Consider the following 15,890-nt stretch of genomic DNA (forward strand, 5'->3'; position numbering starts at 1 on the left):
TAGTGAGGTTGGCCTAGGATCGGGCAGTGTTTCGTTCTGCTGTGCATAAGGTCGCTATGGGTTGGCACTGACTCGATGGCACCTAACAACAACAACAACTGCCATCAAGTCGATTCCAACTCAGAGTGACCCTGTATGGAGTTCCCAAGGAGCAGATGGTGGTTTTGAACTGCCAATCTCATGGTTCACAGTGTAGTGCTGATCTCATTGATCAGTGAGCAGAACTCATTGTTATTTTGATTCTAAGTAATTTTACAGAATAAATTTAACTGTTTACATCATTCCAAGTGTTATTTGAATCATTTTGATTTACAAAACTTTTTTTATTGTGTAGTCTGTGAAATAAAACTAGATTCTGAAAAACACCACTCACTACTACTGGGTCCCTAATGGACTCTCTAATTTCATTCAGATGTCTTCTGAACCCAGAAGCCTTCATAATTAGTTGAACGAATTCACTGGCCTTTCTTAGCAACTCTTATTGTTTTCTGTAAGTATTCTGGTTTTCACACCACAGAAAATGTCCTAACACTTTGTAACCACAGCATTGACTTTCCTTTAATCATAAGATCTTCACTAGTTTTTGTCCTTTATGCAAATTCCAGGAGGCTTGCCTTTGGATGGTCATTGATAGCAACACAGGAGTTTTTCAGGTAGAAAATGGGCTTTTTCTCTTTTTTAAGAGAATGGGTAGGAAAGAAAATTAAGTTTTATATGTGTAAAGGATCTTTTACTACACTTAGAAGGATTGTGACACAAACAGTATGAAAAAAAGGAACAACCAAAGAGAGGGGGCTGAAGACTTCAGAGCATGGGCTGAGCATGAGCTGCCAGCTTTAAGTAGAGAGAGAGGGCATCGAGTAAATAAAGCTCTGTCCTTTGTACTAAATATGGGCTACACACAGTGAACATGGATTTGCACCTTAAAAGAAACTGCTGGGGATCTTCTAAGTATATAATCCAAACATAATCAGCAAAGTTTCATTGGTCTTCCCTTCTGTTGCACACTCTCTGAACTTTTTTTTTCCTTTCTCAGGTTGTTATGGATAATACACATGGCTATGGCTTACCTGGGAAACTCAGTGGCTCCATACGATAAGCACTGGACTGTGAACTACAGGGTCTGCAGTTCAAGCCCTCCATCTGCTCCATGGGAGAAAGAGGAGGCTTTCTGCTCCTGTGAAGATTTAGAGACTCGGAAACCCACTACAGGGTTCCTGAATCTGAACTGACTCAACCACACTTAACAACAACATGGCTTAAATGGGGTCTAGGTGTGGTGCTGTAGGATAAGCACTGAACTGCAAACTGCAAGACCAGCGGTTCAAACCCACCAGCAGCTCCTTGGAAACTCTATGCATAGTTGCTCTGAGTCAGAACTGACTTGACAGTACTTAGGAACAATGACATGGCTTAAATATGTTGTTGTTGTTAAGTGCTGTTGAGTCAGTTCTGACCCATAGCGACCCTGTACAGGGTTTCCGAGGCTGTAAATCTTTACGGGAGCAGAAAGCTTCATCTTTCTCCTGTGAACTGCTGACCTTGCGGTTCACAGCCCAATTCGTAACCACTACGCCACCAGAGCTCCTTTTGTTATTAGATGCCCTCAAGTCAGTTCCAAGAGTCATAGCGACCCTGTGCCCAATAGAACAGCACACTGCCCGTCCTGTGCCACCCTCACAATTGTTAGGTTTAAGCCCATTATTGCTGTCTCTGTCAGTCCATCTTGTTCGGGGTCTTCCTCCTTTTTCATTGACCCTCCACTTTACCTAGCATGTTGTCCTTCTCCAGGGACTGGTTCCTCATGACAGCATGTCTAAAAGTCAGGAAGATGAAGTCTGGCCATCGTGGCTTCTAAGGAACTATCTGGCTGTATTATTTCCAGCACAGATTTGTTTGTTCTTCTGGCAGTCTATGGTAATTTCAATGTTTGTCACCTGCACTGTATTTTAAGTGCATCTGTTTTTCTGTGGTCATCCTTAGTCGTTGTCCAACTTTCACATACATATGAGGTGATTGAAAGTACCATGTTTGGGTCATACACACCTTCATCCTCAAACTGACATCTTTTTGCTCTCTAACATTTTAAAGAGACCTTGTGCAGCAGATATGCTGCCTAATGCAATATGTTTGATTTGTTGACCATATGCTGCTTTCATAAGTGTTGGTGGTAAATCTAAGCAAAATGAAGTCTTTGGCTGTGTCTATCTGTTCTCCGTGTATCATGATGTTATGTATTGGCCCTGCTCTGAGGATTTTTGTTTTCTTTACTTTGGAGTGCAATCCATATTGAAAATTGTAATCTTTGATCTTTATCAGTAAATATTTTAAGTCCTCTTCACTTCCAGCAAGCAAAGTTATTTCATCTGCACATCACAGGTTGTTAATGAGCCTTTCTCCAATCCTGATGCTGCCTTTTTCATACAGTCCAGCTGCTCGGATTATTTGCTAAGAATACAGATTGAATAATATGATAAAAGGATACAACCCTGATGAACACCTTTCTTGATCTTAAACATTCCGTATTCCCTTATTCTGTTTGAACAACTGCCTCTTTGTCTGGGCGAGTTCATCATGAGCACTTATGTTCTGGAATGCTCATTCCTTAACAGTGTTATCCACAATTTGTTATGATCAATAAAATGCCTTTGTATAGTCAATAAAATGTAACTGTCTGAGGAAGAGAGCGTATTTCCTTCAGGGAACATAAAATACAAGGAATCTTGTAATCTGATAACATGTATTTTCATAATCCACTTTTGTTCCAGTGACATTATTATTTAGACTCTGAATTTTAGCGATATCTCCATCAGTTCTGTTTCTTCAGAAAGCTTCTAGCAAGGATTATCCGTATAATAAACTGGAAAAGAATACTCTAAAAATTTGCCTAGGTTGAGATTAAACAAATACCACTTAAATTTAAATTTGATGTAGTTTTAATATGGAACAATATATGTAGTTATATAAAAAGTAGTATTTTGATCAAATGGAGGAATAACTGGATTTGGATTTAAGTAGCCTTACCCAGCTACTTTACATAAAAATTGTCTCCTATTAAGGCTTGTTATTTGTTAAGTACCTATGATTTGATCCAACTCTTAGGGAAGCAGTGTAGGGTTTCTGAAGAGCGGCTGGTGGATTTGAACCACCAACCTTGTGATTAGCGGTCCAGTGCTTGTCCTACAGCACCACACCAGGATTCCTTATTGATCAATAGGAAATCTAATTGGTTTAATATATATTAATTGAGATGCACTTATCTCCTTTTTAAAATCCTTTCTTTCAGGATGTTAGCTCTTTCTCTTAGCCTGTGGAGCAGAAATTTATCTATGAGTATAATTGAATAACTTTTTTTTGGTCAGTTGCTTCAAAAGATAGCACAGGTTGTTTCTGGAACATTTGACAAATAATATCACACCTACTCCTCACTTATCAACTGTTATGTTATCTCACATTTTGTATTTTTTACAGCAGTTAAAAATCTATAATTTTGCACATTAATGATGTACATCTGTCCGTTAAGAGACACCAAGAAGCAAGCTGAGGTGTGTTGATTAAGGTTTTGTGTCATCTTGCCTTAGCCATGCATGATTCTCAGTGGTTTGACAGTTACGTAATGATGTAGTCATCTTCCACGTTGCTAATCGAATGTGGTTGTCCTCTACTTGCACAGAACACCAGTTTCCACCTAATGATCTGGTCTTTGTCGATAGTGAAGAGTGGGTGTAGACTAAAATGAGAGTATGAAAAGACTTTATTTAAGCTTCTACTGATGAATTATATCAGAAGAAAACCAATTTTTTAGAAGTTCATGTTTATATTCTAAATAAACAAAGCACTGATTCCACACACTGGGTTTTCTTCCTTAGACTTTGAGATTTACATTTACCTTTCAGAGTCATGATATGAAAGAAACTGTGCCTTGGTAAATTTTTCTTCTCTACAATAGCTGTAGGATAAGCCTTGGACTGCTAACACAAGGTCAGCAGTTCAAACCCACCAATCATTCCTCAGAAATCCTATGCAGGGTCGCTATGAGTCAGAACCTACTAGATGGCATTTAGCAACAACAATATTTGTTTATTTGCATAAAGGAGTAACTTAAAGGATGATTAAATCTTTTGATGGAAGGAAAATATCTATATTAGTATATGAATCGAGTCTTACCTTACTACCCTCCATTTGTTAAAATAAGATGCTTTGTTCTTTGCCTAATTGGGTTTACAGATAGTGTTTCATGACCTTGGTCATTATGTTAATTCACTGACTCCTTTCATTGAAAGGGATCGAATTTCTGGCAAACAAAGCTGCTGCTTTCCCTAAGCACTGTTTTCTCATCTCTGTTGAGCAGAGTAGTAAATGCTAAGCTTGAACAGCCAGCCGAGAGTATGAAATGAAAAGCAAAGCAGTTCATAAACTAGAAGCCAGCAGAAATTGGAACAGAACTATGAATAAGTCTGCTGAATGAATCAACTTTCTGGTTTTGTTTTTTGCCCTCAAAGCTCTAGTTTTTTTAATGAAGAATAATACATGGGTTGTGTTTTTAATCACAGCCCAGAGAGGATAAATTTTGGCTGATAAAATTATGCTTTCTTTTTTTTTAAATTCATACTAAATATAGGACTACAAGATAGTAGTACATATTTTTCTTAGGTATTTTCTAGCGTAATCAAGAGCTTAAACATAGAAAATCGTGCTTTATAAGCAAAAGAGTTTACTTACATGAGTTTTTATTTTTCACTTGGAGATTATTGCTACAGTGTATTATGGCCTATTGCTGGAAGTTGCAAGTAAGTACCATATGTGTTAAAAGTACTATATGCTATTTCAGGAAAAATAAGACAAATGATTTATATTTTTATTCTTGATAATTTTCATTATAATCTAACTTTTCTAGAAATTAAATTCAGTGTTTTGAAAACTATGTTAAGTACTTTAAAAAAAAACAACTTTAAATTAACAGGAACAACTTTCAGTTGACTAACATGAGACATTGATTATGTTATGAATTTCTTAAACTATGGAACCAAGCCTCTTCTATTTGTATTGGTATACTAATGGAGAGATACCTACATTTTTTATTAAGGGCATTCATATGGTTACACATAATGAGATTCATATGTTTTTTGCTGAAAATATTTTTGTGGTGATACATTTTCAGTATAACAATAAAAGTATGCAAAAGATTACCCAAACCTTGAAAGGGAGGAATATCAATTCCGAGTAGAAGGATTATGCTGGTGGGACAAATTCGTAGATCCACAAGTGGTCATTGTTCATTCACTTCTTCCCTGCCCCGGAACCTAAAATTAATCTGCTTTAGATATGTCAAAATGAAACTCATGGCTCACAGCACAGATATTTTTCCCTTGACTATGGAGTCTAGTCTTAGTATAAGACATCTTCAAATTTGTTTCTGCAAAAATGTACTTTATAATATTTGATCGCAATAGGTGAACGGTGTTAGTTTTTAAATGTGCTCTATGTATAAGTGTGTGAAAACATGCTCTATGTATAACTGTATTCTTCATGAAATTTGATGCTAGGAACATCCTTAAGGAATAAATGACTTCTTAGATATTCTCATCATCTTATTGTTAGTTTATCTGAAATGCTTTGTGTTCATTCACAGGAAGAACAGGCTGCAAAACTGAAAGCTGAGAAGATCAGAGTTGCCCTAGAGAAAATTAAAGAGGCACAAGTGAAAAAGGTGATATGTGGGCTTTTTTTAACTGTAGCTTTTCATATAGACAAAATGCATTCACATTATTAAAATAATTACTTCCTGGTTACTTCTAAATTCTTAAAAGACTTTTTAGAAAATCACCTTACCATTATAATCTTACCTAGTCTTACAAATTAATCAAAATAAAATGCTTCATATTTTATTTAGGTACACTGTTAGATGTCTGAATCTTTAACCTGTATTTCTTGATGATATAATTATTTGCATTTTAAGTTATAGTGAATAAGGACAGTAATTAGAATACGACTTGGTATTGGGAGAAATCCATTTCTAAAATGCCTGTTGTTTTCATGGCTTCAGCTTTCTCTTTTACCTGTTACAGCTGGTAATTAGAGTGCACATGTCTGACGACAGCTCTAAGACAATGATGGTGGATGAGCGGCAGACGGTGAGACAAGTGCTAGGTAACCTGATGGACAAATCCCACTGCGGGTATGGCTCAGACTGGTCACTAGTAGAAACCATCTCCGAGTTACAGATGGGTGAGTAATACGTCATTGGTTTGAATTTCTTGGTTCCTCTGTAATTCCCACAGTTTTCATGTTACTGAAAGCATTTTGAGGCATTTCTATAACATTACCTTTAGTAATTTGACTTTTTATCTCTGTAATCTGTTTTTTCTCAAGTAATTTAAAATGCTTTGAATATAAGATCATTTCCAGTTCCCTTCCAACATTCTGATGACTAAGACAGGTTTTTCAAAAGATAGCAAAAATATTTTTTTTCCTTAAAATAAGTGTGGGCTGGGAGTTGCGGGCGTCAGTGCAGACATGTAGGCCAAGTCCAAGAACCACACCACGCACAACCAGTCCCGAAAATGTCACAGAAATGGTATCAAGAAACCCCCGATCACAACAATATGAGTCTCTCAAGGGGGTGGACCCCAAGTTTCTGAGGAACATGCGCTTTGCCAAGAAGCACAACAAGAAGGGCCTGAAGAAGATGCAGGCCAACAACGCCAAGGCCATGGATGAACATGCTGTGGCTATCAAAGCTCTCATAAAGCCCAAGGAGATCAAGCCTAAGATCCCAAGGGGTGTCAACCGCAAGCTCAGTCGACTGGCCTACATTGTCCATCCCAAGCAGGGGAAGCGTGCTCGGGCATGCATTGCCAAGGGTCTGAGGCTCTGTCGGCCAAAGTCCAAGGCCAGTGCTAAAACTAAGGCTGAAGCTTCAACCAAGGTCTCAACTAAAGCTCCAATCAAGACCTCAGCTAAAGCTCTAGCCAAGGCCTCAACTCAAGCCCCAACCAAGGCTTCAACTCCAGCCCCAGCCAAGGCCTCACCTCAGGTTCCCAAAGGTGCCTAGGCCCCCACAAAGATGGAATAGAGTTCTCCATCTGAGGACAGAGGGATTGGCGTGACCCTTTGGGCTACCATCTGTATGGAGCTGGTGCCCTCCTGTGCTGTTTGTACAAATAAATATGAGGCAGGGAAAAAAAAAAAATAAGTGTGTACGTATCAGCACATTTACAAGAGACCACTGAATTATGTGTATTTACAAAAAGCCTTTATATTAGCATTTGACTTTCAGGGAAAATATTAAAAGCACATATTATTAGTATGCCAAGTCTTATTGTTGTTAAGTGCCATCGAGTTAGTTCCGTCCCATAGTGACCCTGTATAGTTCCGTCCCATAGTGACCATTCATTTCCAAGGAATGGCTGGTAGTCTTGAACCGCCAACCTTGTGGTTCAAATGGCTTTGCAGTCCAATGCATTAACCCACAGCACTGTACCAGGACTCTGTGCTAAGTCTTAGATCCCTATAGCTTTTATAGTTTGATATGATATAGTCTAATTTTTTAAATTCCTATTATATATAACCTTAATGGAGTCCTGATGTGGCGCTGTGGGTTTAATGCGCCAGATTGCAAATCCATTTGAACTGCAAGATTGATGGTTCAAACTCACCAGCTGCTCCTCAGAAACCCTATACAAGGGTTGCTGTGGTTCAGAACTGACTCGACGGCACTTAACAACAACAATGAATTTTAGTCCTTAAAAAATATGCTTTCTTTTTTTGATTATAGAAATCTTAAAGTTATTTTATTAAGCTTTATTAATCAGTTATCAACTTCCTCTTGCTATAATTTTTTTAAATGCATTTGTACTGCTCTTACTATATCTTTCAATATCCTGTCATACTCTCTAGAAAAATAAAAATTTAACTATTACTTCTTTTCTGCCAGAATGAATATAACTCTGGACAATAAACCACAGGGCTTTAGAAGATTATTAGCATGTATCCTGGGCTTCTGGTATGATGTTGTAGGATCAGCACTGGACTGAAAAACATAGGGTTGGCATTTCAAATCCACCAGCTGTTCCTCGAAAACCCTGTAGAGAGTCATATGTGTCAGAAGCAACTCAGCAGACGTAACGACAACTTATATAACTAGGGTACTAGGACATGTATCCTAGTAACACTCAGAACTTTCCTAGAGAAATTAAGAATTTGAATTCATAGAATCAGAAAATGTTTGGGTACTGAATTTTAGAATATTCCCATGTGTATTCTTTTTCTTTTACCCTTTATATAGTTGCCTATACTATTTTAGTCAACTATATAATTAAAAGAAAAAGATTACACATGGGAATATTACCATTTATATAACTGACTATAGTGTTTTGGCAGTCATATGTCATCACAGTCCTGGTGTAGTGCTGTGGGTTAATGCGCCAGACTGCAAAGCCATTTGAACTGCAAGGTCAGCAGTTCAAGCTCACCAGCTGTTCCTCGGAAACCCTATACAGGGTCGCTATGGGTCGGAGTCGACTCAACAGTACTTCACAACAACAACAACAACATAATGTTTTAGGAGCAGTGGTGGGATTGTAGGGTGAATACTGGACTATAATCACAAAGTCAGCATTCAAACCCACCATCCACTCTGTAGACAAAGATGAGGCTTTCTGCTCCCATAAAGATTTACTGACTCAAAAACCCCCATAAAGGGTCACTGAATTGGAACCAACTTGAAGGCATGAAAAAGAGTAGATTGTAAATTATTTTAAGTCAGTTATGTTGCTCTTCATTTTCACTCACACCTCTTAGGTTGTAACTTTCTCAGTTGTTGTTAGGTGCCATCGAGTCGGTACCAGCTCATAGCACCCTGTGCACAATAGAACAAAACACTGCCCAGTCCTGTGCCAACCTTACAATCATTGTTACCTTTGAGCCCATTGCTGCTGCCACTGTGCCAGTCCATCTTGTTAGGGTCTTCCTTTTTTTCTCTGACCTTCTACTTTACCAAACATGATATATCCTCCAGGATAACATGCCCAAAGTATGAGAGACGAAGTCTGGCCATCCTGGCTTTCAAGGAACATTCTGGCTGTACTTCTTCCAACATGCAATAAGTCGTTTGATTTCTTTACTGTTGCTTCCATGAGTGTTGAAGGTTGATCCGAGTAAAATGAAGTCTTTGACAGTTTCAATCTTTTCTCCATTTATAAGAATGTTGTTTATTGGTTTTACTTTGATGTACAACCCATACCAAAGGCTGTGCTCTTTGATCTTCATCAGTAAGTATTTTAAGTCCTCTTCACTTTCAGCTTGCAAGGTTTTATCATCTGCATGTCACAGGTTGTTAATGAGTTTTCCTCCAATCCTGATGCACGTTCTTCTTCATGTAATCCAGTTTCTCAGATTATTTGCTCAGCATACAGATTGAATAAGTAGGGTGAAAGAATACAACCCTGGTGCACACCTTTCCTAATTTTAAACCCTTCAGTGTTCTCTTGTTCTATTCAAACAACTGTCTCTTGGTCTATGTACAGGTTTCTCATGAGCAGAATTCAGTGTTTTGGATTACTCATTGTCTTCAGTGCTATCCATAGCTTGTCATGATCCACAAAATCAAAAGCCTTTGCATACTCAATAAAGCACAGGTAAACATTTTTCTGGTATTCTCTGCTTTCAGCCAGTATCCATAGGACCTCAGCTATGATATCCCATGTTCCATGTCCTCTTCTGAATCAGGCTTGAACTTCTGGAAGTTCTTTGTCAATGTGTGGTTGCAACCTTTTTGGTATAATCTTTAGCAAAATGTTATTGGCATGCAATATTAATGATACTGTCCAATGATTTCTGCATTCCACTGGATCATTGCTTTTTGGAATGGGCACAGATGTGGATATCTTCCAGTCAGTTGGCCAGGTAGTTGTCTTCCACATTACTTGGTGTAGATGAATGAATGCCTCCAGTGCTGCATCATTCTGTTGAAAGATTTCAATTTGTATTCTATCAATTCCCAGTGCCTTACTCTTTGCCAATGCCTTTGGTGCACCTTGGACTTCTTACTTCAGTATCATTGGTACAGTGACTCTGTATTCCTTCTTCTTTTTTTCTTTATTTTTCCTTCCATCTTCTTTTGATGCTCTCTGCATCATTCAATATTTTGCTTAAAGAATCCTTCAGTATTACAACTCGAGTCTTGAATTTTACTTCAATTTCCTCAGCTTGAGAAATGCTGAACATGTTCTTCTCTTTTGGTTTTCTGATTCCAGGTCTTGCACATTTTGTTATAAATATTATACTTTGTCTTCTCAAACTGACCTTTGAAATGTTCTACTCACCTTTTTACCTCTTCATACCTTCTATTTGCTTTAGCATCTCTATGCTAGAGAGCAAGTTTCAGAGTCTCTTCTGCCATCCATTTTGGTCTTTTCCTTCTTTTTTGTGTCTTCTTAATGACCTTTTGCTTTCTTCCTGTATCATGTTCTTGAGGTCATCCCACAACACTTCTGGTCTTCAATCTTCAGTGTCTAATTTTGAGATGATTTCTAAATTCAAGTGGGATATGTTCAAGGTCATATTTTGGCTCTCATGAACTTGGTTTCATTTTTTGAGCCTCAGCCTGAACTTGCATATGAGTAATTGATGGTCTGTTCCACAGTCTGCCCCTAGGATAAGGAGCTTTTCCACTGTCTCTATCCAAGGTGTAGATAATTTGATTTCTGTGTATTTCATCTGGTCCATGTGTATTGTCATTTTTTTGTCATTTTAAAAAGGTATTTGCAATAAAGAAGTCATTGGGCTTACAAAATTCTATCATGCAAGCTCCACATATTTCTATCACCAGGGCCATATTTTGCATGTCTCCCAATCTTTCCTCTTTGTTTCCAACCTTTACGTTCCCAGCACCAGTAATTATCAGTACATCAGTACATCTTGATTGCATTTTGGTAAATTTCAGACTGAAGAAGTTGGTAGAATTCTTCCATTTCATCCTCACTGGCTTTACTGGTTGATGCATAAATTTGAATAATAATGATGTTAACTAATCTTAATTTTAGGCGTATAGATATTGTTCTAACACAATATTGTATTTCAAGACAGATCTTGAAATGCTCTATTTGATGATGAATGTGATGCCATTCCTCTTCAGTTTGTCATTCCAGGCATAGTAAACCATGTGATTGTCAGATGCAAAATGGCCAATAGCAGTTCATTTCAATGTTGATGCATTCCATTTTATTTTTGCAAATTTCAAATTTTCCTAGATTCATACTTCATAAATTCCATGTTCCGATTATTATTATGAGTTTGTAGTTAAGTCAGAACAGGTGCACATAGTTTTACTTTAGTGCAAGAAACAGCTGGAAGCAGTTCCAATGATTTAAAAGCTCTACGCGCAGCAAGTTCAGATGATTGTGATGAAGAATTTATTGTCAGTAGGGGTCCATTCAGTCATTCCATAGTTAGGGCACATTTACGTAGCATTAGAATGTAAGTAAATCCACTGCCATCGATTTGCTGCTGACTCTTAGAGACCTTGTATAGGTAGGTTCTCAATGTTCTGAAGTTTCATGGAAGCAGAAAGCCGCATGTTTCTCCCTCAGAACACCTGGTGAGTTTGAACTGACTGCCAGTCCAGTGTTTCTCCTGCAGCGCTACAAGGCTCCTAAGAAAGCAAATGGTTGTTGTTGTTGGTGTGTCATGGAGTCAGTTCTGACTCATAGTGGCCCTGTATAGGGTTTCCAAGGCTGTCAATCTTTATGGGAGCAGAAAGCCTCACCTTTCTCCCATAGACTGGCTGGTAGATTCGAACTGCTGACCTTGCAGATAGCTGCCCAACTTGTAATCCACTGTGTTACTAGTGTTGATAAATACAGGATCTGCTAAAAGAAGACCCTCCATGAGATGAATTGATACAGTGGCTGCAACAGTGGGCTCAAACATAGTAACAGTTGTGGGGTTGGCAGGGCATCATCAGTGCTTTGTTCTGTTGTACATAAAGTATGAGTGTGAGCCGGCTCTCAGGTACCTAAGAACAACAGTAGATTGGTTTAAGTTTAGAATTCATGGGGCAAAGCAGAAGCCATCATGGAAAAATTTTAAGTGCCGAGACCTGGGTAGAATACCAAGATATCAAATTTATTAACTACAACTGAAGAGTTTTTTTCCTGAAAGGCTGCCATGGGAAAAGGCTTACAACTAAAGAATAACCTACCCTGAGAGCTCCTAGAGTCTAGCGTGAATTTTCCATGTGACCCTAAGTTTGTCCCTTGTATCATACGGACATGTTTCCTTATTTGAAAAATGAGGAAAGACCAAATCATCTTTCAGAGCCCTAGATTCTGATGTGCGATAATACATGATGTTTCGTGTCTTTAGTTATTATATCTTTCCTGGCGTTCAGTTTTCTGCCACCTGAAACCGGAAGTAAAATAATGTTGTTTTGATGAACACTCACAAAATATTGATGTTTTATTTTGGAACAGAGAGAATCTTTGAAGACCATGAAAACTTGGTTGAAAACCTTCTCAATTGGACAAGAGACAGCCAAAATAAGCTTATATTTATGGAGCGAATAGAAAAATATGCACTGTTCAAAAACCCACAGGTAAGACTGACCAATTTACTATAGAGGTTAGTAAATGTCTATCTTAGTTTATTCTATTACTGGTGTTTTAATAGAATTAAAAGGCAGGGAACTCCACAGGGCGTATTGCCTACTACTGAGGTGGAAAGCCTGATCTACAGAGTCCATGTGTTATGCTTCTAGAAGCTACAGGGGCTGTGTTACAGGGACTGTGTATTCCTTCCATATTTTTTTTAATGCTTTCTGTATCACTCAGCATTTTCCCCATTGTTATTGTTGTTGTTGTTACGTACTGTAGAGTTGGTTCCAACCCATAAAGACCCTGCAAAGGGTTTCTGAGGAGCAGCTGGTGAGCTTAAACCACCGACCTTGAGGTTCAATCCATCTTTGCAGTCTTAGCACATTAACCCATAGCGCCACACCAGGACTCCATTTTGCCCATAGAATTCTTCACTACTGCAAGTCTAGGCTTGAATTTTATCTTCCAGTCTTTCAGCCTGAGAAATACTAAGCTTGTTCTTCTCTCTTGTTTTCTAACTCCAGGTCTCCATACATTGCATTCTGATACTTGCCTTTTTCTTCTTGAGAAGCCCTTGGAAATTTTCTGTTCAGCTCCTTGACTTCCTCATTTACTTTAGCATCTCTACACTGGAAAATAAGTTTGAGTCTCTTATAACATCCATTTTGGTATTTCCTTTCTTTCCTGTCTTTATAATGACATTTTGCTTTTTTCCTGTGTGATGTTCTGAATATCATCCCACAATTCTGGTCTTTGCTCATTAGTCTAATGCATTAAATCTGTTCTTCAGATGGTATCTAAATTGAGATGGGATATGTTCAAGATCATATTTTGGCTCTCACAGACTTGTTTTAATTTTCTTGAGCTTCAGCTTGCATATGAGCAATTGATGCTTTGATCCATAGTCTGCCCCAGCCTTGTTTTGGCAGATGATATTGAGCTTCCCTTCCCTCCCCTCCCGTTTCCACAGATGTAGTCAATTTGACCCCTGCATATTCCATCTGGTGAGGTCCACGTGTATAGTCCGCCTTTTCTGTTGTTTAAAAAAGTATTTACAGTAAATAAATCATTGGTCTTCAATTCAGTCTCTAGCATCATTTCTATCACTAAAGCCATATTTTCCTCTTTGTTTCCAACTTTCACATTCCACTCACCAGTAATGATCAATATATCTTGATTGTGTGTTTGATCAATTTCAGACTGAAGAAGTTGGCTGTTGTTGTTAAGTGCTGTGGAATCGGTTCCGACTCATAGCAACACTCTGTAGGGTATCCGAGGAGTGGCTGATGAGCTTGAACCACCAACCTTGTGGTTCAAACCGACCTTGTAGTCCAGTGCATTAACCCACAGTGCCACATCAGGGCTCCAAAGAAGTTGGTAGAATACTTCAGTTTCATCATCACTGGTTTTAGTGGGTGGTGCGTAAATTTGAAAAATAGTGGTATCTGGTCTTCCTTATTGTTATTAAGTGTCGTCAAGTTGGTGCCAACTAATAGCAACTCTGTATAGGGTTCCCAAGGAGTGGCTGGTAGGTTTGAATGGCCATCCTGTGGTTAGCAGTCTTTCTTGTTGGCATATGGATATTATCCTATCTCAGACACTATTGTACTTTAAGATAGATCTTGAAATGTTCTTTTTGACAATGAAACATCACCATTCCTCTTGATTTTGTCAATCTAGGCATAGTAAACCAAAAGATTTTCAGATTCACAGTGGCCAGTACCAATCCATTTTAGCTCACTTAATGCCTAGGATATCGATCTCTGTGTGCTCCATTTCATTTTTGACAACTTCCAGTTTTCCTAGATTTATACTTTGTACATTCCATGTTTCAGTTATTAAGGGATAATTTCAAGTGTTTCTCATTTTGAGTTATGCCCCATCAGCAAATGAAAGTTCCAAATGTTTACTCTATTCACATCATCATGGTCAGTTCTATTTTGAGGAGGCAGCTCTTCCCTAGTAAAATTTTGAGTGCCTTCCAACATGAAGGGTTCATCATCTGGCAATATATCTGACAGTATTCCGCTGATATTCATGAGGTTGTCAGTGGTTAACCATTTCAGAAGTAGCCTGCTTCTCTTTCTTCCTAGTCTGTCTTAGTCTGGAAGCTCTGCAGAAACCTGTTCACCATGGCTGACCCTACTGCTATTTAGAATATTGGTTGCATAACATCAATCAACATACATTCCACCACAGTACAACAAGCTGACAGATAAGTGGTGTCAGTTTGATGACAGGTGTGGGAAAAAAAAATTACGAGGCAATGATTTTAATTTAGATTTCTTGTTGGTTCAAGCAAATAATATGGTGATGATTTTAGAGTATTTGGAATTTCCTTTTAAAAGCCATAAGTTAAATTTTCTGTATCTGAATCAGTTAAGCTCAGCATATTTTAGGGAATTTGCTTTTTATTGTTCTGTGCCGTAGAGTCGGTTCCGACTCATAGACCTGTATAGGGTTTCCGAGGCTGTAAATCTTTACAGGAGCGGAACGCCTCATCTTTCTCCCACGGAACAACTGTTGTGTTGACTTTGTGGTTTGCAGCCCAGTTCGTAAGCACTGTGCTACCAGAGCTCCTTTAATTGTAGTACGTAATAATTTATAAGCTTTTCAGGTCATTTTTAAGAATAGCTTTCATATTAGTCAGCTGTTGAATGTAATGTCACCTCCCGACTTGGGGGAAGTCAGTTGATGGGATGTTGTTGAGTGCTGTTGAGTCGATTCCGACTCAGCAAACTGTATAGGTTTTCCAAGGAGCGGCTGATGAGTTTGAACCACCAACCTTGTGACTAAGCAATCCAGTGCTTATATTACAGCACCACAGCAGGACTGCAGTTGATGGGATCGTTCCTGATAAATGGATAGCTACAGAGGAGACCCTCATCAAGCATTTTAGCAATGTTACGGACAGTCAGGGAGCTTTCCAAATTTCTTCCCCCAATGTAACCAAACCAAACCAAATCCACTGCCGTCTAGTGGGTTCTCAGAGTAAAACGCTGTACTGCCTCGTCTTCCTCCTGTCTGTTATCGGCCCAAGGGTTAACTACCACCAGGGCGCCACCACCATCCCAAGGTTCAAGGCAGAAATTGACTCTGAGTTACTGCGCTTCTGGAAGAAATTATATACACACCATACACACTCACACAAAGGGAGTAGTAAAGTCAAATTCACTCTAAATGTCACTTACTCATTTTTCTAGAATTACCTTCTGGGGAGAAAGGAAACAGCTGAGATGGCGGACAGAAACAAAGAAGTGCTACTGGAGGTATGGATTTCTCCTCTTCTGCCCTTAC

General features: G+C 38.6%; 1 protein-coding gene across 1 annotated transcript in view; it reads left to right on the forward strand.

Annotated features, from left to right (window-relative positions):
- The window catches only part of RAPH1 (Ras association (RalGDS/AF-6) and pleckstrin homology domains 1), a 69,705-nt gene that overhangs the window by 32,408 nt on the left and 21,407 nt on the right, over positions 1-15,890 (forward strand). Inside the window, exons 4-7 of the mRNA XM_006862025.1 lie at positions 5,633-5,710; positions 6,069-6,228; positions 12,474-12,595; positions 15,797-15,862. Coding sequence (XP_006862087.1) covers positions 5,633-5,710; positions 6,069-6,228; positions 12,474-12,595; positions 15,797-15,862 — 426 coding nt within the window. The remainder of the gene's footprint in view (positions 1-5,632; positions 5,711-6,068; positions 6,229-12,473; positions 12,596-15,796; positions 15,863-15,890) is intronic.

The sequence above is a fragment of the Chrysochloris asiatica genome, unplaced genomic scaffold, assembly GCF_000296735.1.
Source record: "Chrysochloris asiatica unplaced genomic scaffold, ChrAsi1.0 scaffold00045, whole genome shotgun sequence".
NCBI classification, from domain to species: Eukaryota; Metazoa; Chordata; class Mammalia; order Afrosoricida; family Chrysochloridae; genus Chrysochloris; species Chrysochloris asiatica.